The sequence below is a fragment of the Balearica regulorum genome, chromosome 21, assembly GCF_011004875.1.
Source record: "Balearica regulorum gibbericeps isolate bBalReg1 chromosome 21, bBalReg1.pri, whole genome shotgun sequence".
NCBI lineage: Eukaryota > Metazoa > Chordata > Aves > Gruiformes > Gruidae > Balearica > Balearica regulorum.
This window is the reverse complement of record NC_046204.1, coordinates 4,916,694-4,940,280: the sequence shown is the minus strand read 5'-3', so window position 1 is coordinate 4,940,280 and position 23,587 is coordinate 4,916,694. Positions and strand designations below refer to the sequence as shown.

Genomic DNA, 23,587 nt, shown 5'->3' with positions numbered 1-23,587 from the left:
TGCATGCCATGTGTGTGAAACATAAAGTATGTCTACACAGGCGTATAGGTTGTCAGTACATCTGCATGTATGTATGTGCAAAATGTGCATCAGAGTAGTTATTCAACTGTAAAAAAAAAAAAATAAAGTAGAATTTTTAAAACTCTCTTTACTCAGGTGTGTGACAAAGAGTGGCATCATTATGTCCTCAATGTTGAATTTCCTGCGGTAACTCTTTATGTAGACGGTGTTTCATATGATCCTTTCCCTGTGACTGAAGATTACCCGCTTCATCCTTCAAAGATAGAAACACAGCTAGTAGTTGGTGCATGTTGGCAAGGTAACTATTTACAATTGTTAATACTTTTAATTATTTTTAAATGAAATCTTCGTTGTTAGCCTAGAAGTACATAGCAGATCTTTTTAGTGCATGAGAGATAAGTTGTTTTGTCTTTTGCAGATTATTTTGGCTCCTAGCTAGTATCATGTATTTCCTCTTTCAGTAATTTTTTCCATGAGTGTTTTTTTGCTCGTTGGCCACAGGTGCATATGAAATACAAAGCTACTCACCAGGCAGCATTCCATCAAAGTGATTTTTGTGGTAACCATGGGAATATAGATAGCTTATTTTTGATAACAGTTGTAAGAATACATCATATACTTCAGATTACGAAGCAGAACACTTAATTTCAAGTAGGTTGAAAAGCATATTGTAGAAAAAGTGTTCTTGTAAATGGAAGCATGACCAGCAGACAATTCAGCTAAGCAGCACAGTGAGGCTGTCTCTTGGATACTTTACCATTTCTGCTTTTAGAAGTAAACATGGAAAGCATCTGCTTTATTGTATGGAGACTATGGCTTAAAACATGATATTCTGCAAGCTGTAAAATGCTGATTCATGTACTTTAATACTTGTGAAACCTGCTCTTCAAAGCTTGAGGAAAAGAAGAATGCATCTGAACATGGAGGCTGATTACCAGATATCTTTGTAACAAAGCTCTTGCTTTGCAGTCTTGAGCTGAAATGTTTGCTTGCTAATTAAATCACACCCTAGATGGTAGAAAGCTGATCTTTTTGGTCAGAGAGGAAACAGCATTAAATCATTCACATTTCATTGTAGTTCCGAATGTAGACTGTAGTTGCAGTCTGCAACAATGCATAGAAGTAGCTTGTGAGTGAATGACAAATGGAAAGCTTTGAGACATTTTAATCAAATTAGCAATCGTCTGTCTTACAATGTCTTTTCTCTTTGAGTTTTAAAGCTTTGAAGTGTGAATGAAAGTTAAATTATCAAAGTACCCTCTCCATCAAATTTACTATTTTGTGACACCTTTGCCATCTTTCGCTATTAATGTTATTGCAGTTCTAAATTCATTCTGTTATCCCTTCGAGTCAATTGTTTTCTCCGTAATTCATCTCATTCAGTCTGTGACTTTCCAACTATTTCTTCTAGCTCAAAGGGAAGCTATAGTGGCTGTTTTTCAAGAAACTGGAGCTTGGAAGCTCTGTTCCACCTAAGTGTATGGATTGTATAATGGCTTCCATGTATGTTCTGCATCCTAACAAAAGCATATACTTTTAGCTTAAAAACTCCTGTGCTTTCATATTGGCACCATTATATGATTCTTTAATTTCTTCTGACATGAATTTTCTTTTTATGACGGCAGACTGAAATAGGAGCATTAAAAGTCTGGAATACAAGAACTTGACGTGCTACCTTTTAAAAATTCCACCAAAAGCCTGATTTTTAGGGGATTAGAACACAGGGGGGGAAGTGTATGCCAAAGGAGTGAAGGTAGTGCTTAAGGCCATCCTCCTTGTCTTACCAAGATTTTAAAAAAATCAGGCTGCTCTACATTATATAAACAGCTTACCTCTAAAGAGAGAGAGATTTTATGCTTTTGAAAAAGTTCTTTTTTTTTCTGTTATTCATTTTTGTCGCTTCTATCTGATAAATTGCTTAATACATATGATACTATTATTGTGATTAAAAAAATCTGTCAGTAATGGCTCCTTTTGATCAGCATTTAATACCTTTTGGTGATTTGCTGATAGAGCCTGGATCTCACTTTAATTTCCCCTTTAATAGTTGGGAGAGGAGGAAATAAATGGAGCCAGTTGATAGACCTGTATCTCATTACTAATAGTGGTTTGTGCAAGATTGGGTTTCTGTGGTTAAAGTGTTCTCCAGTGTGACTGGTTTTACTGCAGGTTATGTATGGGGCTCTTCAGGTGTCTTATCATGAACGTGTTACGTTCTTGTAACAACACAATAGTGCTTCTTCCCTGTGTTGCAGCTATCAGTGTTTCAGAGAACTTGTAATCCTTGAGAAGCTGGGTCAAGTTTAAGCAGACTATTTTGGGGGAAGTGCTGCTGGGTGTTTTCTGTGATAAGAGAGTTTGCCGAATTGTAACAACTTGGTCCTTTCCCCATTGTCCTATTCTTTGTCTTCCTTTTCTACAGAATATACAGGAAATGAAAATGACAATGAAACTGTGCCTGAGACCTCTGCAGGTTGCTGGAGTTTTTTCCCCTACTGTTTTATTTCATTTTTAAGCCAAGACATTGCTTCATCTCGCACACAGCATGAAATGCAGGCATTGCATTTGGGCCATTGACCTTCACATAATCCTCTCCTAGGCTTGTTTCTTCATTGTGCTTCTATTTCCAGAGCCTCATCAGCTGATTTTTTTTTTGCCTTTTTTTTTGTTGGTTGGTTGGTTTTTTGGTGGGGTTTTTTTTTGTTGTTGCATCCAAACGCACATCCATGTACAAATCTGCAACCACTGTGATTGCAGGGAAGTGGTGTAAAATAAGTTGCTGATGTAAAATATCAGCTATAATTTCTTTCATCCAGTCTTGCTAACACATAAATACGCCTCATTCTATATAAATATATGTATATATATGTATGTAGGTATGCGTGTGTATTATAGAATTAGTCAGTAGGTTGGGAAAGACCCCTGGAAGTCAGGTAGCTCTGCTCCCCACTCAAAGCAAAACCAATTTCACTTTTAGATCAGGTTGCCCATATATAACTCAGACCTGTAATTTACAGTGGATGCTCACTTGATCAGAAATGGCTATAAGGTTCTAATTACAGCAAATGGGCATATAAGCTTTGGCTACCAGGTATTTCAGGTGGGCTACAGGGGTTTATTTTCTTAGAAATTTTTAGTGATAATTCAGAGGAATTTGTCTTGAGACACTTAAAATCAGTGTATATTTCTAAAAGTGCATTGAAGATACGTACCTTTTCTGTAAAGTTTAAGAATTCCTGGAATGGTCTAGACACAATAGACAAGAGGTTTCTAGCTGTGCATCATGTTTTAATTTGGCAAGGGTGTAACAGAGTCCAGGGTCTAGAAGCTGGAGCTGTACAAATCTAAACTGGAAATTACATCATTTGTAACAGGATAATTCACTACTGAAAATTTTACTGAGTTACACCAGGGATCTTTTATCACAATCTTTAAAACAAGCTTAGGTACCTTTCTAAAAATCTGGTAGCTTAGTAAGTGATGACCTTGAAATACAAATTTCTGGGTGGTGTTCTGTGACCCCCAGTATTTAGCAAGATCTAGACTAGGTGATCATCATGATGTCATCTTCGAAAAATCTAAGCAGTAAGGGACTTACTGGGTTGCAATTCATCAAACTTAACTCAGATACCTAAAAATGAGTTACCTGAGTTTAAACTGCTCGCTTGAGTCCATACAGAGAAGGCAATGCCTTTAGAGGGGAGCAATTAACTCCCCTTAACCTTTTTCAGAATGAGCTGAATCACTTTGTGAAGTTTCTTTCCATCCTTTGAGTGTAAAGAGCCTGCGATGATGGATTGAGATGTAGATTCTAGTATCTGGAGGAAGGATGCTGTCATCTTCTATCCTGATGAGCATTGCCTGTCTTGTAGAGAACCAACTAGTAGGAGGCATTACCTCAACAGGAAGCTTCAGGTTTCATAGTTCATCTCATTGGTTCTGTCTTTCATTTCTGAAGAACACCACCTCGCTGTATGGGCGATTTCTTTTGAAATGTTTGTTATAGAAATATTAGCCTTAGTTTCACAGTTCGAGATGGCCACACCCGTTTTGAAGGCCATACGCATGGTGAACTGTTTATTTCTTTATGCTTGAACATAATCACAAGGTTAACACCCAGAATGGATAAAAACTAACCCGCATGTGTATAATACGTTGTGGTACCAGAACACATATTGTTTTACAAAAGAAAAAAAAAGTGAAAAGAATCAAAACATACAAAGATTTTTTTCCTTCCTCCCTTTATGAAGGTGGTGAACTCCACATGGCTCAGTTTTTCCGAGGCTATCTGGCAGGTTTGATGATTCGTTCTGGTAAACTGGAAAACAAGAAAGTGATAGATTGCCTGTATACCTGCAAAGAGGGACTGGATTTGGAAATGGCTGATGGTGTTGGCAAAGGCGTGAAGGTAAAGTCGCGTGTGAATAAAGGGGAGTATGTATATTGTTTTGCTGATAATAGAAGTTTTGCTGGCAGAGTTTGTAGGGGTGTCCCAAATTAAACAAACTAATCTGTAGTAACATTTTGCATTAAAATTACATGAAAACTAGGAAAACTTTCTTATATAGACATAGTCCAAGTGGAGTTTAAGAGTGAAAGTTGTTTTGTTCTAAGTATTGAGGAGAAATTCCATATTTGTAAGCCTCTGCTTTAGCAGCCATACCAGGTTGTCTAATAAAATGTTCTGAACGAGCAGCTTAGTAGCATGAGACTAACTTGCATGCCTTCTTTTAGTAGCAAGGATCTGTGAACAGAGCTGCATGTCTCCTTTCTATTAGCTGTTGCTCTTTCATGTTACTAGAATCTTCACATCAGAACTATCATAAATGCCTAGATATTTTCTTAAAGAACAAAACACTAAATATATTTGACTGGAATAAGGAAGTGAATAGGGAAGTTAAACTGTACTATAAGGCCAGCAAATAATGGCCTTACTGTTTTGAATACAGATGTGATTATCCTAGCATTTACCAGGCTAAGCCGTGCTGGACTTCCAGTTCTAATGACCTGATCATGTTACTGTTTGGGTATTCTCTTTTTTTTTTTTTTTTTTTTCCTCTTGTTTTAGATCCACATGAACCCAAGTCAGTCAACGCTGACCTTAGAAGGAGATGATATCGACAGAGTCGACAAGGCCATGCAGCACATTTCCTATCTGAATTCCCGCCAGTTCCCAACACCTGGGATCCGGAGGCTTAAAATCACCAGCGTCGTCAAGTATGTCCTAGTGCTGAAATAACGCATCTGTATGGTAATGCCGAAGCCTGGAACGATGTTCGTGTATCTCAGTTGCGATAAATAAAGGAGTCTTGCTGTATGTAACCATCACACGTATGGCAAATGTTTTCTACACCAGCACTCTGTTTTCTTCTGAGAACATAGTAAGGAGAGTGTAAGGTAGAGAAGAACTTGTTGCAAGGGTGTGCTGTGAGTATGTCTCCAGTATCGCAGCCTTCATTAAAGGTGTTATCTGTGGCTGTTGGCATAGAAAATGGGGCCAAATGTTAACTGTAAGTAAAAATTAATTGTAAGATTGCTCCCTTGGCGGGGAATTCTTACTTTCTAACACAGTTGATGGATTTATGTAAGACTCCTGGGTCTGAGACAGAGCTTTTTAAATATTTATAAAGCAATTACTCTGCATAATTGTGCCTCCCTCTCAAAGAGCCTCCTTGATTGTGCAAAACTGCTTCTGTATCTCACAGATGTTTCAACGAAGAGGCCTGCGTCTCCATTCCTTCTGTGGAGGGATATGTAATGGTCTTGCAACCAGAGGAACCAAAAATCAGCCTTAGTGGCATCAACCACTTTGCCCGCTCTGCTTCAGAGTTTGAGAGTTCTGAAGGTGTTTCCCTCTTTCCTGAGCTTCGCATCATAAGCACCATTTCACGGGAGGTGGAGCCAGAGGGAGATGGAGATGAAGATCCTACAGGTAACACCATTTTCTGCTTAGGACTGTTGCTTATCCTCAACCCATTGAGTCATCGCATTGGAGGATCTTCCTCTTGCAGAGAGATGTGGATTTCTCTATTAAAAGAGAATCTAGTAGGGGAAAAAAAGGGTGTGTATCTCTTGTGAGAAGGTGTAGATACTCTGCTCTAGGCTAACAAAAATTTACCTGGAAATGGTAGTAAGCCCAGGCCATTATCTTCATGTAAATATCCCTTGTTTGTATTTTGTATGGGTTTTTAAATCATTATTTCATGAATACTTGCTCTTTTCAGGCTCAGATCTTAATATATGTTCTGGAAGAAGCATTGAGTTCTCATGTGACATTTTGTAGCTGCTGGGCTCTTCTCTACTTAACCTTTGTTTCTGCTTGCCTCTTTGGCTTTTTCTCTTTGGCTTTTTTAGTACAAGAGTCTTTGGTATCCGAAGAGATCATGCATAACCTGGATACGTGTGAGGTGACAGTGCTGGGAGAGGAACTAAATCAGGAACAAGAAAGCCTGGAGATTGACATGACACGATTACAGCAGAAAGGCATTGAGATGAGTAGTTCCAACCTGGGCATGATAATCACAGGTAAGGGTTACTGCTTCTGGTCTTTTTTGTAGGAAGGGTCTGAAGACAGTGGTAATGGGAACAATGTGCTAGAGAGATGGTTTTTTACACCTTACTCCAAATACTTCTTTGTATTTGTTTTTTGTCAAGAATTTCAAGCCAGAGGTGTTAAAACTATTTTGTGGGAAGCAGTGATTCTAGAAAATACGTCATTCTAGAACATCCTTTCTGTTCTTCTCTTACATCCCAAATTGCCGGTTACGTCTGGACTGTGGAAATGAAGTACACTTTGCCCCAGAAAAGGCTTGTTCCTTGCACAGATAATCCAATGCCTAGGAGCATGCATAATTTCTTTCTATTTTATATCCAGAATATGTTATGTATTCAGAATAAAGGTTTCCAAAATCCCTTTAAAGACTAACAGGGTCTAGATTTTATCGCAAAATCAATCCACAGAGTTTCAGTGGAGCCACACAGGTGTGTGTCTATGGACTTACCTTTTTTCTACTAACTGAAAATCTGTCAGCCAAGAGAACTTACTTGAAGAAAGGGAGGAATATTTGTTGAGTATATGATGTTGTACTAGTCTTTTGCAAAGTTATTGTTTTACTTCTTTCTCTCCACAGGGGTTGATACTATGGCTAGTTATGAAGAAGTTCTGCATCTGATACACTACAGAAACTGGCACACTGTTTCTCTCTTTGACAGAAAGTTCAAATTAGTCTGTTCTGAGCTTAATGGACGCTATGTCAGCAATGAGTTTAAGGTGGAGGTATGTAAGCTAATCCGATCGCTCTGGGCAGTTTTAGAGCATGGATGGCTAGGAGGATGGAAGTTGTTGCTTGAACTGATTTAATGATAAATTATTTAGACTTTTGTACTGTAAATAAATATTAGTAAACATACGCGTTTCAGGCTGTAGTTTATATATAAATGTGTTCTTAATCCTACGTTTTAGCTTCAAATATGGCAGCCTAAACAGAGGTGAAACTGTTGTGTTGTAGAAGTAGTAGTACGGCAAAGGGAAGTGTGAAGGCGAAAAGGTTGAATTGGATAGATAGCGTATTAATTTAGCAAAAAACTAGTAAATAAAGAGTAGACTTGAGTGGCCTTCATGTGTAACTTCAGGATTCTGCAAATGAACTTGCTGGGCCCTTTACTGTTTTGCTTCTGCGATGCTTAAAACACTGATACTAAGGGCTTATGTAAGAGTACAGACAGGCTAAAATTGCATTTCCTCTGCAGCAGAATACAGGTTACTTATTACTTAGTACGCTTATATCAAATATATGGAAGTACAGCAGAAGAAGACATAAAGGGCATTAAAATTTCAGGTGCTGGAATGTGAAATTACTTGTATTGAGAGGAACTGTCATGTATCTCTGCATCTTTCAGCTATGAGCTTGAATTTCTACATTTTAAAGCTAACCAAAGGGATGACAATAAAGTTAATTGTATTTGCCACTAGTTGGGTGGTTATGGTGGGCTGGGGAGCCTCTTGTGTTGCAGGATAAGAATTTTGTTACTGAGTAATGTGAGTTTGTTTCCTGAGGAAATTCTGTGAGCTTGAGTTGGGCTCTTACCGAACTGTTGAACTGCAAATGTTTTCCCTGTTCGTAGTAAACGTGCTGTCTTCCTGTTGTGCAGCTGTCACAGTGCTCCACCATGGGAGGGGTATATTTACTTCTGCTCGTTTGGCAAGGAAAAGTGAAATATGCTGTGCAAATGATGAGCTTGCAGTTGTACCTAAAAGCCAGCTATGCTAAGTGTGGGTTAAACTTTAAAGCCTATTTTTTTTCTTAACCCTTTGACTGTGATACATATTTTTTTCTTTAGTGTTAGCTAAAGATATATGGCAGAATAAGAAAAGATAGGAATAAAGAAAATGTAATTAACATGCTATATGTCTTTGCATATACTGTTATTTCAGGATTAAAATGGCTGGCTACCAAATTTGGTAACCAAGTCGCTTTATCTGTTTTATTCTGAAATACTGGTGTCTGTACACAAACCTGCCAGACTAACTAAAACAGATTTGAGAGCTGTGAAACTGAAGGGGGTTGTGACAAGGAATTGGAACATATGAGGAGCTGCTGATGGGCATGATTGTCCCCTGAGACAAGCCGTTGCTGTCTTGAAGGAGAATTGGATACCTGCTCTGGGAAATAGATTATTTTAATTATTTTTTTTTTCTTTCTATCTCTTCAGAAGTAAACTACTGCATTTCTGGAGTTCAACTTTTAATTTTTGTTCCTAGGTGAATGTTATCCACACAGCTAACCCTGTTGAACATGCTAATCACATAGCTGCACAGCCACAATTTGTTCATCCAGTGCATCATACGTTTGTGGATCTCTCTGGTCACAACTTAGCTAACCCTCATCCATTTTCAGGTAAGAATTAATGTTACTGAAGTTCAGCTGGTTTTTTTCTGGTGTTAAAATGTCACCGAGGCTTCTTGCTGCAGAGACGTTACTTCCCCAGTGTTTAAACCAGTGTATTAGACTAACAATCTGAGCAGCTACTCGGTCACGTTCTGCTGCTGCTCAAGCAGGGAGGACTGGATTACAAGAGATCTATCAAACAGCTTTTCCTGCCAGCCGGAGAGCTTTCTGTTGGGGTGTTTACATTGGAATAATGGGAGGTGTCTGAGTCTTGGAGGGGACGGTAAGACCTAGATCAAGGACTGCAAGGAACTGGGACAGTATTTCTTCTGAATGGCATGAGGGAAGAATCACAGCGTTATTCCCCTGATGAGTCATGGTATCTGTCCTTTCTTTTTTAATTAATTTGGCATAGGTGTAGGATGTGAGAGAAAGGGAAACAGGGACTTTAGAGAGGCGTCACTGTGTGTGGTGGAATCTGCTTTCCATGTGTTGTCAGTCCTTCAGATTGATGTAATTATACTTGAGGATTAAGTTTTAGTTCTTAATCTCCAACTGACTTTTTAAGTGCCCTTAGACAAGCTGCCTCTTGTATCTACATATGATATTTGTATAATGCTGTTTCCCTCTTGCAGGTGGTGGGAACAGAGGACTAAGAGATACTTAGCAGTATCCTCTAAGAAATGCCTTTTATTTTCTTGTTGCAGTTGTTCCAAGCACAGCCACCGTTGTGATTGTAGTTTGTGTCAGTTTCCTGGTTTTTATGATTATTCTGGGAGTGTTCCGAATCCGAGCTGCACATCAGAGAACGATGCGTGACCAGGACACTGGAAAGGAAAATGAGATGGACTGGGACGACTCTGCTTTGACCATCACTGTGAACCCCATGGAGGTAAAGCTGGTGTCTTGGCACTTCACAAAAAGGTGCTGTAATGGGTATGATTGTACGTGGATGGAGTGGTGGGGCAAAACCAACTGCAGAATGTAGAGAAGTTAACTGTGAGTTTTTAATGAATGCGCCAAAGTGACAAATGCCAAGAGCAGTTGTGTTTGGGATCTTGTGTAGATTATAGCTTTACGATACGTAATCGGGTTTTACAGGTCAGTGTCCAACAGTAGTGTTTAGTGTGTTGTACACCACCTTAACCGGGATCTGCTTTTTTCTGGTTGCAAGAATTTATTGCTGAACCATCTGTGTTTATGATGTTTCCTTCTGCTGTGGTTGACATCTGAATTTTTAGAAGATTGGGAACAAGAAAGATGTGCAACCTTAACACTATTTGTGTGATCCTACTGAAAGATCCTTTTCCAGTAGAACATGAAGGACTGGATCACACTCAGAATTTGTTAGTTTAGAGTGACAGGATTGATAGCAATATTACAAAGCTATTTTAAAGAGCACTGCTTCCTTTTTCTTTTCTGCTTGCCTAATTACTGCTGAACATCTAAAACCAGTAAGGACTCTATAATAGCTCCTTCTCAATATAGTGCCTAGTGCCTACTTATTACTTATTTTTAAAAGAATTTTGGCCAGTGTGGTATCAACAGCTAATTTCTGTCTTACCAGACTTACGAGGATCAACACAGCAGTGAGGAGGAAGAGGAGGAAGAAGAAGAAGAAAGTGAAGATGGAGAAGAAGATGACATCACCAGTGCAGAGTCTGAAAGCAGTGAGGAGGAGGAGGGAGAGCAGGAGGAGGACCAACAGAATGTTAATAGACAGCAACAGCTGGAATGGGATGACTCTACCCTCAGTTATTGATTCGAGCTGTTCCCTTTGTCTTTATGTTTCTGCTCTAGAGGACTCCGCTGTAATACACTCCATTGTTACCAAGGATTCATGGTGTTCAAAAACAAAACAAAAAAATCATTCTGGCCAGTAGATTCAACCCCCACACATCCCAGTGTGTTATGTCAGCTAGTTCCTGATGCTGTTCCTAGAATTGTAGTTTAGCACCTCTTTTCCTTCAGCCATGCCTCAGTGACTGGATTTTTTTTTTTTTTTTTACGCTATGTGAGGAACCACCTTGCACTTTTTTCTTCATGTCATCTCAGCTAAGTGACTCTACAGATCTCTAGCCATTGCACATGAATTTCTGAACTTATTTTGCTCAGTGAAACAAACTTGGCTTTGTTCCTTTTTCTCTTTCCAAAAGATGCAAAGTTTGCTTCTTGACAAAGGGTAAAGCTGCTCATTTCAGCCTGTTGATTCCCCCCCCCAAATTAGTGCATGTGTAAAGTGGCAGAATGAGGTTAATATGTAGAAGATTAACAGACTTTTTAATATTTTGTAAATATATTGGAATTATGTAATTATGTCATTTGTGATAGTGAAAACAGGGATTGGGGTTTAAAACATGCTAAAGTAAAAAATCATGAAGCATGAAATATTACAAGTCTCATACTACTGCAGCAGGAGCACGGGCACAGTTATCTAGTGTAAATGTTTCAGTAATACAGTGTCATTGGCCTTGACTGCCATGTTTGCTCATGCCCCGCTCTGTTTTTTCTTTATTTTTTCTTTCCTTTTCCTTTCACTCCTTTATTTTTGCAGAGGGACCAGACAAGCTTGTGAGAAATTGTAAAGGCTTTAGGAACCTCTGCAGAGGTTCAACTGCCCTGTGCAATACAGTCGTTTGTTTTTTCTTTACCTTTTTCTTTTTCCCTCCAGTTAAGTCTTGGCATAAGGGCTTTTAAGTTATTGGGAAAAAACACTACTCAGATGGTGGGCAAGTCGGTGTGCTGTTGCTGTGGTGTGGTGCCACAGCTCCTTTTAATTACAGTGAGGCTGCCTGTAGCACAGTGATGGTCTGTTCATACTGCTGACAGGGTGAATTACCCATTTAGTTGATTATTACGTCGGTAACTGACGCTGGAAAGCCTGAGCCCTGTGTACCTGTGCACCTTGGCTGCTGGCCTACATAGGTATTTGGGGGTTTTTGGCTGTTTGGTTTTTCTGATTTGGCAGTGGGAGGGTTTGGGGCATAGCTGATACCATTTCTAATAAACACACTCCTGCTCATTCCCTGTAGCCCCTTGTACAAGTAACTTGGACTGTTGGTGTATTAAGCCTTTGTTTACACTTAGTAATTGTGTTTTCCTGCTGGTGAAAACTATAGCATAAACTATCCACCCAGAAAATCTTGGGAAAGCTGTTAATATTATTCCAAGTCCAGATGATTTTGGTTGTTTCTAATCAAAGTTCTAACTTGGAATTGCAAAGGACTTTCTTAGAAATAGCTGAAAGGTACGAAAAGTAAGTTATGACCCCACGGTGGAGAGTGCTAGTTTTTTGTAAGGCAGGTCTTGTTTATTTAACTTTATTTGATCTTACGCAGAGCCTTGAATAATGAATATCTGCTTACTGGATTTTTATGTTTGGAGGTGGATTAAAAAGAGTAACTTGTTTTGCTTGTAACAGGAGACTAGGACTCCGTTCACTCCTCAGCATGGTAAGCAAAGTCCCAGTGTTTGATCCTGTCTGTAGTCTGCCTGTTGTAGGTGCACAGACCGCACATCTCATAGCAGGCTGGTTGGTGGCCAACAGCGCACAGCAGGGAACCGTTGCGCGGGGGGAAGTGTGTTAGAGGAGCAGCAAGCAAACCAAAGGGTGGGGCACAGAGGGTCGTAATTCCAAGAGGTAAAGATTGATCCAAATGTTTCTAGAGTTTTGATTTTTCAGAGCAGACCTTTTCTCACCTAGTGATGTGCGCAATGGGATCGAGCGGTGGGTTTTATCTGGGGTAACGCTTGACTGTGGAGTGCCTTTTACAATAGTAGATGGACCTGGAAGCAGGGAAGAGAACCCACACAACTAGCTTACTGTTTTTTGGGGTTGGTTTTTTTTTTTTTATGTAAAATTTTAGATTTCTAAAATGGGGAAATGGTTTTGACTACTTACGTGGTAATATAACTGCTAGTTTTAAGTAAACTGGGAAACTTTTAACTTATGTCTGACAGTTGTCCTGTGTTAATGTGTAGAAGACTTATCCTTCCATATACTGTTGCTGTAGCTGCTGTATTTTAGACCAAAACTGATCATGACTTAATGGTAATACTGAAAGGTTGTAAACGTCCTGATGCAGTTTGTAGCCACTGTGGGTATAACTTTTCAGATGTGTATATTGGTAACAGGTCAGTTTGGAAAGTCTATAAGCTACAATAAATTTCTGGTTCTAAAGGTTGTTTGCATTTATTTCTTCTTGAATGGATGAAAGTTGAATCAAGTTCTCTTAACTGTGTGTTAATTTGCTGGTGGCAGTAGAAGAGTGTTTTTTGGTTTTGTTGGTGTCTCAAACATAAGAAAGACTTTGGCAGCATTTGTGAACAACTTGCCAATCTTTATTTTTTTGACTTACAAAACATGTACCTAAAGCAACTGAAAAGTTAAACATGTAAACATTCTTTTCTTACAGAACCATGGCTTGGCTTAAAAAAATACTTCTTTTTTCAAAGGCAACAGAATAAGCACAATTGGTTTGTACAGAGTTAAAAAATAATCACAGAAACATCTCTAAATAAATAGAAATAGAAAGGGGTATCACTTTGAGCATATTTATAAAATCAGAAGCTACTTATTTATATATTATTTTATAGTGAAATGTAATATTTTTGGAAGTGATTTAAGTTTCAATCATCTTCAGCACAATTCAACTTACTGAAAACAATCAAGTGAGCTGCTGCTTTTTAAGTTTGGAGTCAAAGGCTCTTTGCTGACCTGACACAGCCGTCAGAGCTTCATTCAAGGTGCTATTCCAGTGGTGTACAAGCAAGAAGGTCCACTTGATGACTCATTGGTATTTTTACTACTTGGAGGTAAGTCAATTTTCTTAGACTAAGTAACCTCTGTAAAACTCTACTGGATTGAAAAACACCTTTGGAATTGCTCGGTTCTTGCAGTTTACACTGATACAACTTTGTTTTATTGCACTTCTCAAATTGAAGGACAGATGACATGAGCCACTGCTGCTTTGTACTTCTCTGGAACTATATTAGGGCCTGAGTTTTCTGGAAACACTACCAGAACAACAGCTGAATGTACCAACCATGGCAAGCCTGCAAACCAAGTACCTAAGAGAGAGTAAGGAAACTGCTCGGTAAGAGCGCCTTGCTGCAGCATGACAGGCAGGATCCTGGATTCCCAGTTTGTGGCGATGTAAGAGAATTGCTTTGACATTTACAACACTGTAGTATGTTTCTTCCCTTCCACAAGAATGTACAAGCCTCTCATGAGGTGGTTGTGGGTTTAGTGCAACTCAGACTGCGTGTGGCCTGATACTTTTACATACTTTTTGCTCTGTAAATTAGTTAAATAAGGAAGGAAATAGCAATATTCATCTAGTCTCTAAAATGCAGCAAGGTTGTGTGGTCAAAAGGAACTCTGCAAGCAGGGTCTGGGCTTACCACCCCAGGGGAGGGAACACAAAGGGTTAGTAAATAATGTCTGCCTCCTGCTCCTGAGGGAGCAGTGATCTAGACGTGTGCAGTACTGTTTTCTCACTGTCTGATTTGCATGCAAAGAGCTCTAAGTCCTGCAGTATTTTCTTCAAATATCAAAACAACCGTTAGAGCGTTGAGCTTGTTTTTCTTTGTGCATTTCCTGTTTGGTATTTTAGCAGGATCTCTGCCAACCTTACTTTATTCCACAAATTTTCTATATATTCCATGAAGGTTGGGCACAAAATGCGTGGTCTCCACAAATCTGGCTCTTAAAAAAAAAAAACCAAAAAAACCCCAAAACCTCAAAGAATTACAAAAGATGGCCATGGAGGAACCTTGTAAGAGCATCATCCTAGAGGGTAGGTGACACAAAGGTTTGATGCACAAGCCAGGTGCTTACCAGACATTCATTGTGTGCATTAGTCCTGCATGTTATCTGGGAAGAGGCATCACGTGACCTGGTTGTTTTGGGGGGGGGGGGGGGGGGGGGGGATGATATAGCAAGCAACGCAGTCATCAGATGGTGTGCAGCAGCATCTTGCTGTGACAGCACAGAGTCCCTGTCAGTTGTGGTAGAGCAGCTGACGTGTGGTAATCTGCTACCCCGTGGAAACTTCTGCATTTGTCCAAGTCCTTGCGGTAATGGAATTTTTAACTGGATGCAAGAGATACAAGCATCTTCCTACTCCTAATTTAAATTGTGACACCCAGCATCCTCCTAGCCTGTGAAGCATGAGGCTATATAATCAGGCACAGGAAAGGAAAATTATCCTTATGAATACTTAAGCAGCTAAAAACCCCCCATGGCTGATGGTTTACTTTTGTTATTTGTTGACCAGTTCCATAATGCTGTGCTTGTAATTGCAAATATGGATTCACTGTTTTAAGCTCTTACTTGAAACCTGATGCCCCTACCTGCTGTTGGGTTCAAGAAAACAGTGAGCAATATTCCAGCATATTGCAGAGAGCTCGTCTTTCACAGAGGACAATGCTCACAGACCACAGGAAGTTTCTTTTAGCCTGCTCTCTGGAAGCAGCAGCAGTTGTAGAGTGCTTGGCTCCACTCGAGATGGTGTTTTGTTTCCCGCAGGTCAGTTTGTGTGCATGTATCCCACCGTTGTTTTTCCGGTGTTACGGTCGAATGCACAGTTACAGGCAGACCTGAAGCTAGCTTTCAGGCCTAGCTAACCAAGTAGGGTCTATAACACACAGCAAAACCAATTACTTGGTGCAAATATACTTTCTGTATTACTTATTGTTAAACAATATGCTGAAGAACTATTACAGAGGAATGTGTTAATAAGTAATTTGGATCACTTGAAAGGCTACATGCCATTCTATCTCAAAATATTCTGGCTCCTTCTCCATCACAACAGCATCATTTGGAAGGTGTAGAAAAAGGGGGGTCTCCAAGGGTTATATAAAGTTAAAATGAGCTGTCTACTATATCGCTGTTGCTTCTAGTAACTGGTGCTCTGTGAGAGACCACCTGGTTTATATTAATATATACTAAACAGTATAGAATAGACTTCATAGCATAACATCTTTTATGAAAAGAAACGGTAAGTGCTTTAAATCAGAATTTAAATTAGCAATAGTGTATCACTAAATCATAATCTGCTAGTCTCCCTTTGTATGTAAAGGTAACAAGGGAAGATTTAGTAAAGGGGGTTCATATTGCATTCACTGACCAAATCTCATATTGCCTACTGCTCTACTTAGGGTAGAAGTTACTTTTTTAAGGCAGTGTTAACATAGCTATACAGCTGATGAAGAACAAATATATTTGACCTTGTCCTTAAAAAAAACAAATGGGTGAACTTGAACAGCCAGTATAAGGCAGCATTCTTTTAATTTTAAAGTACAGGGGCACCTGGTTTTAAAGTATAAAATGAGCTGAAAGTCAGGAATGAGTGGTACCTATCTCTGTGCTGGATACAAAAACACTATCAGATCAAATTTATCTCATTTATTAAGAATAAACAGGCCAGTTCAGCCTCTGGTATAAACTTGCTGGTGTTGTGGGAATTCTAAACCAGTTGTGAAAGCTAAATTTACATGAGAACTGCCCATCATTTGACAATACATGCACCTCTTGTGACTCCAGAAACGGGATGTGAAATGCCTGTTTGGGTTTTTTAACCTAACATCATTAAGAATAAGTAAAAGAAGAGCTTAAAAAAAACAGTTCTGTGAGTAAAAGAAAATTGCTCAACCTAGTTAAGGGCATACAAATCAAATACAGGATTCAGTTTCGGGGGTGACTTGAAAATTAGACTATGCTATTCGTTAAAAGGCAGGAATGATATAGCACCTCCATAGGAACCAGATATTGTGGAGAGCACGGGGAAATGGAAGGAAGCACCCCAGGGAACTGCTGAAGGAAGCAGGTACTAACCACGCTACTCCACCTGTCTTCCAGCATGACCCATAGGCTGCTGCCTGCTTGATGCACCTCACTACGCTCGTGTGAGGCACTGCGTGGTAGCAGTGGCTCCTGGTCATCCGTCCCTGTGCAACACCAGCGCTCAGAACTGCTCACCAGGTGAGGACACTAGCCGGAGACAAAAATATGACACGAGTAGAAATACATGATTTGTTACAGCACCTTGTGGGATATAGGACAGGTTCTGCTTGGGAAGGAGACAAGGGCAGCAGGGAGAACAGGAGGAGGCTGGAGCAGACACTGTCCTGATGTAGGTACCAGCACAGATGACCGCAGCTCGCTCTTTAGCTGACCCCATACAGACACACAGCCTTTGCACACCAGTTCTAATAACAGAGTCGCGTACCATGGTTGAGAGGAGGAAGAGTGTGGAAGGGAATAGCAAATAAATTTCTAAGATTATGAGAACTGAGATGCTACTTACTGTGCGTAAGTGTTTCAGTGTTAAACCCGCTCATCTGGCACGCCTCTCTCCTCGCACAGGAAGGCAGACTGGCCAAGTAACTCAGGCACAGAATGGTACCATCTGTCCCAGCTGACACTGGAACTACAGTGTTGGATCCTGGTGATTACGTAGGAGTGGGCCAGCGCCCTGCATACACGTATTACAGGGAGACCAGGTGGCAAACTAGCTCTAATGTACCCCAACAGGAGGTGCGTGTAGCAACCAATGGTACATGCCAATTTTGAAAGTGCGATCTTACTGTTTTCGGGCTTAAAAACAGAATAAACACAGAAACCCAGGAATTGCTTGAGGCTCAACTGAAGTCTGACTTGGGAAAGCAAACAAAAATACCCAACCCATCGGTCAATCCAAGCCTGTTCCTCTGGCATCAGGTTTTTTTGACAGCACTAGATGGGTTCCAGTTCAGTTTCGTAACACTTCAGCCTCTGTAGCAGAGAGAAAGTAATATGACAACATGGATATTTTTACCCTGTCACAATGCAGAGTAAAAAAATTTGTCCAAGTCAGCTTCAGCGGTGATTTGAGCTGACCTGCCTTGATGCACACTGGAACAGGACAGGAGGAGCAATCGCACGGTGAAGTTAATGCCTCTCGGCTGTAATGGTGGGGACCTAGAAGGATGGGCCGTAAGAGTTACAGGGATAGTAGGTTCTCAGTGTTCGGCTCAATTTTCAAGACAACAGAATGGACACGTTAACACACTGGAAGGATGTTACAACTGTCTCAACTCTTCCATGAGAAGCTGTATTTGAAGCTTAAGTTCTTAAGGATACAGTACATCTACCTACCTTTCATTGTCTGCTGTAATTTTATTGCCTCACATCTCTCCTTTGTTCCCTAAAGATCTACAGCAGACGTGATTATGTGGCTGATGACAGTCCAACAGTTTTTCAGTCATGCAGAAATGTCTGATCTCTGGGAATGCAGGTGCGGGATCTTCATCCTGGCACCATTCATCAGTCTTTAAAAACCTGTCTCAAATTGCTGGACTCAGTGCAGGTATTACATTCTCTTGCAGCAAGTGTGCAGGCTGACATTGCTCTACTGTCTGTTATCTTTGGATACGTTGTGTGCCAGCCAGTTCACTTTGGTTTTCCAGCTCTCTCGCAGGGCTTCATTAAACTTCAGTCTGAAGTGCTTCAGTGCCTCCTCGTCTGTTTTCCCAAGAGCTAGGGAATCCTGAAGGTCAGAGGCAGAAATCAGCATAGCCTCTCTGAAAGTGCAACTGAACAATTAACTGCTTGACTACAACGATGTTTACTCACTGAGAAATTACTCCATTGAAAGGAGCACCAAGTAGGAAATGAGTAGCCATTAATTGTTTTAAATAGTTAATGTAGTTGCACAAGCTTTTTTCATTCTGATAAATAGATGCATCTTACTCTTGTGTTAGGAATATGGAAACAGTAGGTTTTTAGTGCTCTTGTACGACACTACTTTGAGTTGGCCAGGGCTAGGTTGGTAGCATTTAAGATGCAAGCTGGGAACAGGAAACGATACACAACTAAAGAGCTCTATCTCCTTCCCTGCAAGCTGGTTCTTTCTACAAGGTACTTACTGCCTTTGGGCTGAAAAACCTGAAGCTGTATTTAAGCACCAGTATCTGACATTTCTGATGTCCTGGACATGAACGATGGCCACCTACTTGTGATTTTTGGAGCTCATTTGCTTCAAATATGCCCTTCCACACTGAACGCCTCCTCCTCCCTGGTATTCAGTTTTAACCGTATCTGGGGTCTGTGTCTCTTACCTTTAGATACTGAATGTCTTTAGAGCAGCTGAGTTCTGGCAGGCCAGCAGCTTTCATCAGTGCAAACAAGTGCAGGAAGAGAAGGCCATGACGCCTCAGAATCATGTAGGCTTTTTCACAATAACCCCTGAATCTGTTCAGAAAGGAAGATGAGGCAAAGGAATGAAGACTGCAAGCTATACCATTTTATATATACCATTTTATAAAACGTGACTAGGTCATCTGCTGTCTGCACTGATGACTACTAAGCTTTTTCACCTTCTCCCACAGGTAAATAATAATTTATTTCCTTTTGTGTGTATAGACGGCTGTCAGCTATAGGCTACGTACCACTGGTGGAAATAAGCTTTTTAAGCTCTGAATTTTCAGAAGTTAAGTCAAAGTTTAACTGCTAACACTTACCTTTCAAACTTCTCATTGTTGTTAGTTTTTCCTTGCTGGATGACATGCACAAAGTCATAGGTTAAGATGAAAGGAACTCGTTCTCTATTAATACCAAATTTAGTCTTGAAGTTCCCCAGAAAGTGACCAAAATCAATATGAAACAGCTGAAAATAAAGGAAGAAAAAAAATTGTTTTGTATCTATTTCAGCTGATCAGTGCTGAGTTCTCTTCACAGTTATTGTAGTAAAAAAATACTGACTCTAGGATTTTGGGAGAGAAAAAATTACCTCTCCCATGGCAGTCCTTTGGGAAAGGAGGCAATAATTTACTTGCCAAGATACTCTCTAGTGTAATTAGATAGTGGATAGGACAGAAGTACTTACCTCTTCAATACTTGGTATATCTCAAGAAATTACTGGGTTTTGTAACGTATGTCACTAGTAGAAGCAGAAAGAGAACTAAAGTGGGCACCATACCACTCTGCAGTCCCAGTGTGTGGAAACCCTTTTTTTGAAGTTGCTACAATTACTTGCTAAGGTAAGGCTCTTTTTTTTTTTTTTACCCCCTCTGTTTTTTTTTTTTTTACTACTAAGCACAGTGAAGCCGTTGCACCACTAGTGCAGCGATGGGAAGGAGGATCATGTGCAGAACCTTGCACATGGGTAATTTTGTGGAGCTGCTGTAAAGCCCAGATACAGAAAACTCAGGGCTGTGTACCGCGGGGCATCAGCTCCCCCGAGTGGACAAATAACTGAGGGCTGCTGTGCTGCAGAAACCGTTTTGTAAGCTCCCTGCCCAGCTTTTTTTTTCAATGGGGAGAAGAGGCAGTCCTAGATAAAGGCTGCTGCTAGTCTCAGCCCAGGGAGGGAGGTTAGTGTCTTGTTAGCAAATGACACAGGTCTTCGTCCCTGCTGGGACCCCAAAACAAAGGCATGACTAGGTGTCTTTGACCATGACTGACTGCTTGATTTAGGGGAGTAAGATGTAGAGGAGTGGGCTGTTACACAGAAAGAGTGCAGGCAGGCGGTTGTGCACGTACCTGAGAGAGGGGAGTCAAAACAGCAGCAGCCAATTTCTTACTTTTGAATATTAACTAGCTGACTTCACTGGACCTGCAGGAGACTTACCTGGCACTGTCTAGCACAGAGTTGTTTTAGGCTTAGTAGAATTAACAATTGTTAATAGAATTAACAATTAATTAACCTAACAAGAAAGACAACTTAGACTTCCCCCTTTACCAAAATATTACTGATGTAGTTTAGTACGCGTCCTGTTAGCAAAGGGATTTTCTGTTTCCTAGTTTTGCCCTTTGTCTTCCAAGCAATATATAAGAAGATGTAAACTCTGGTAGCTATTCTTGTGGAATAGAGAAGTAAAGGAATCGGTACAGGTATCAATGTGAAATTAAAACCATGCTGATCACTTGCATTCATTTAAAAAAAAAAAACCAAAAACAACACAAAAACATTTTTTCCTAGGAGGAAGATTATAAATAATCAGCTTGGGTAAGCAACTGAGGATCTTACCTAGCAACTACAAGTGATTTGTGACTCTGCTGAAGCCAAGTAAGTCTTCAGACTGAGAAGTACAGTGCTTGACTGTGCATCTGCAGACAACTTTAGGCCTGAGAAGTACGAATTGCTCCACTGTAATTCCAAAGTGGGTACTAACAGCGGCAGCTGAAAGGCAGTGATGCTTATGGAACTGTAATTCAAATTATAAAACTGTATTTACCCTCTTAATTGATAGAAGGTATTGAGAATATTTGTCCAGTCTGCCTCTCGGCTGGGAGGTGAGGTACATTCCTTAGCAGTAGGATTGCACTGGGATGTGTCTGTCCATTGCTAAGGAGCATTCACGCCCCTCTTCCAGTACTTCAACAGCAGCAGTGAGTCCCCATACCTGTCCAGTTTCCCGGATCATGATGTTATCACTGTGTCGGTCACCTATGCCCAGAACATACGTTGCCACACAGTACCCAGCACAGGAAAGAGTGAATTCCTCTATAGCTTGTTCCAATGCGTCGCTAAAGAAGGTAAGAAAAAGACTGAATGAGAATTTTACATTGAACATCAGTACGTCACCACTGGGAAAACTGCTTTTACAGCTTCCCCCATGCAAACCTGCAGGAGAAGGTAAGAGAATCACGTTTGAATTTCTGTAGTGCTCGCCAGAGGCGGTGCTCCCATCCAGGCTTCACAAAAACTAGCTGCAATAACAACTACCTGTAACTGGAGAGGTCTAGATAAGGTTGTGTCCACAATCTCAATGAAAATAGTTTAATCTCGACTAAATTAACTCATTTCTAGATCTCCATAGATCCAAAAGACGAAGTGGGCTCCTAGAATTATTCCTGTTGGTGCCCTGTAAGTTGGTGTCTGGCTACATCAGAGTAGCACTGACGTATTGCTGTTGTCTGTTTCTGTATCTAGTAAAACCCCAAGCTATACAGCTTTTGTGCTGTATTTTGTGCTTGCTTTTTTCACCTCCCAGTTTTGGCATAATTCCTTCTGCCCCTTTTCCAGCTGCCACCACGCTGACTATCCATCTCTAGAGAAAGTAACAGGACCAATGGGAAGATCAAAGTTTGGATCCAGCCTGTGGACAGCACTACCTTAAGCTGGCAAAGATCAAAAAAGCCTGCAAACACTAGCCCAGATGCCTCCATTTCTGCTCAAGACCCGTACAGATCCACATGACGCCTTCTGGTGTGCCAGGCAGTGAAGCGGCCATAGATATTGTGGGACAGCTTGGAAACACGCATAACTGAAGGAAAAAAATTGAGTAAAGCAGAAGAGAGAGATTTAAGGTCCCTTCCAACCCAAACCAGTCTGTGAGTCTACGATGATGATTCTATGACATGTCTCCAGCTGGAAGGAAGCAGTAAAGCAGCACTGAGGGAAAAGGGAAGCCCACTTACCCTGGGTTCTTGGACTTTAGCCAGTTCAGCAGTGCATCCTTGTTGAAGGCTGCAGTGGCCACCATGTTGCTCTTGTTCAGCTGGATGTTGGCAATGGTGTCTGAATGCATGACTACTTCTATTAGTCCAGTCTTGTCTCCTGTGGAGAGGCAGCCATAAGGGGTCATCCTGCAGAGATGAAAGAAACCCTTCCACTGAAATCTTGCCCAGAATTGGGTTGTGTTGACTATTAAGCTTTCCCTTGTCTGTCATATCTAGTCCTATCACAAAACCTGACTAGCTGCTCATAGAATACTAGACAGACCTGTCGGGGACAAAATAACCTTGCTGACAAAATGGCCTCACCACATGCGATTTATCGTTGCAGTAGGACAACTGTGTGCACATTACTCACCTCAGGTCCAGGCCCTCCTGCTTCCACAGGATGTCCATCAACTGGATCATTTGCAGCGTCAGCATGTCCTGCCGAAGATCTATGCAGCATTACAAAGGAAAAAAGGGTCATAAGTACCTCCCATTCTCCACTCCTCCTGTGCTCTTGCAAGCAGCACTTGTTCTGCCCCGAAGCAGGCTGCTAGAGGGGCCTTTGCCACATTTGTCACTTGCTAGTAAAGAACATCAGCACGGAGCAATGTTTATTAGTGCAGTAATAGTGTAAAGCCACCATACTAGATACCTGAACTCAGACATGATTATACTAATGGAGGTATCTGCTACTTCACTTTGCCAAAATTCTTCCCACAGCAGTCAATGTAGCACTTCAGAAAACATCCATCTGGACACAACGGTGAGCAGCAGCAACTCCAACCCTACAAAGCCTGGACTGCTGTAGCCCTCAGACCTCACACGGAGTTTCTTTCTATTGTGCAAGCATATCCAGCTACTACTGTGCTAAAATCCTCATGAAGAGGGCAGCAGGTAAAATACAGAGGTGAGTTTATTATATCTCCAGATTACTGTCTAAAAACTCAAACACATTTTTGGTCCTCATTTACACATCATCTTAATGGTCCATATTTAGGCCCAGTCACAATAATAAATATCTGAGACTATTATGCCTGTGAAAACATATCCTTTAAAGACTTACCATCTCCATTTTTAAAAATAATGCCCACTCCACCTCCACCTGTCTCTTCATTATTAAACACAATCCATAAAGGTTTCATTTTGGAGTCCATAAAGGTGCACTGGTCCACACTAGAGGAAACAAAAATATTACCATCAGAGTTTCCATCTATTAAAAAAAAGCGGCCATCTAAGCTGCAAATTCAAT

The 23,587-nt window shown here is 40.6% G+C and overlaps 2 protein-coding genes across 9 annotated transcripts in view; one reads left to right on the top strand and one right to left on the bottom strand.

Moving 5' to 3' along the window:
• Window positions 1-13,089, top strand: part of CLSTN1 (calsyntenin 1) — a 40,247-nt gene extending 27,158 nt beyond the window's left edge. For 2 of the 4 annotated variants that reach the window (XM_075773186.1, XM_075773187.1), the window contains 10 exons: window positions 157-319; window positions 2,444-2,494; window positions 4,272-4,429; window positions 5,090-5,238; window positions 5,727-5,953; window positions 6,376-6,546; window positions 7,152-7,297; window positions 8,783-8,918; window positions 9,617-9,801; window positions 10,477-13,089. In XM_075773186.1, coding sequence (XP_075629301.1) covers window positions 157-319; window positions 2,444-2,494; window positions 4,272-4,429; window positions 5,090-5,238; window positions 5,727-5,953; window positions 6,376-6,546; window positions 7,152-7,297; window positions 8,783-8,918; window positions 9,617-9,801; window positions 10,477-10,671 — 1,581 coding nt within the window. In that variant the 3' untranslated portion in view covers window positions 10,672-13,089. The remainder of the gene's footprint in view (window positions 1-156; window positions 320-2,443; window positions 2,495-4,271; window positions 4,430-5,089; window positions 5,239-5,726; window positions 5,954-6,375; window positions 6,547-7,151; window positions 7,298-8,782; window positions 8,919-9,616; window positions 9,802-10,476) is intronic. The other 2 variants (XM_075773191.1, XM_075773188.1) reach the window with 1 other exon arrangement.
• A 4,901-nt stretch (window positions 13,090-17,990) lies between these two features.
• The window catches only part of PIK3CD (phosphatidylinositol-4,5-bisphosphate 3-kinase catalytic subunit delta), a 61,470-nt gene continuing 55,873 nt past the window's right edge, over window positions 17,991-23,587 (bottom strand). For 4 of the 5 annotated variants that reach the window (XM_075773184.1, XM_075773182.1, XM_075773183.1 and 1 more), the window contains exons 17-23: window positions 23,402-23,511; window positions 22,709-22,787; window positions 22,315-22,482; window positions 21,297-21,420; window positions 19,413-19,558; window positions 19,011-19,143; window positions 17,991-18,439 (exon numbers count right to left, since the gene is read on the bottom strand). In XM_075773184.1, the coding sequence (XP_075629299.1) occupies window positions 18,302-18,439; window positions 19,011-19,143; window positions 19,413-19,558; window positions 21,297-21,420; window positions 22,315-22,482; window positions 22,709-22,787; window positions 23,402-23,511 (898 nt within the window). In that variant the 3' untranslated portion in view covers window positions 17,991-18,301. Of the gene's footprint in view, window positions 18,440-19,010; window positions 19,144-19,412; window positions 19,559-21,296; window positions 21,421-22,314; window positions 22,483-22,708; window positions 22,788-23,401; window positions 23,512-23,587 lie in introns of those variants that run through there. The other variant, XM_075773185.1, reaches the window with a different exon arrangement.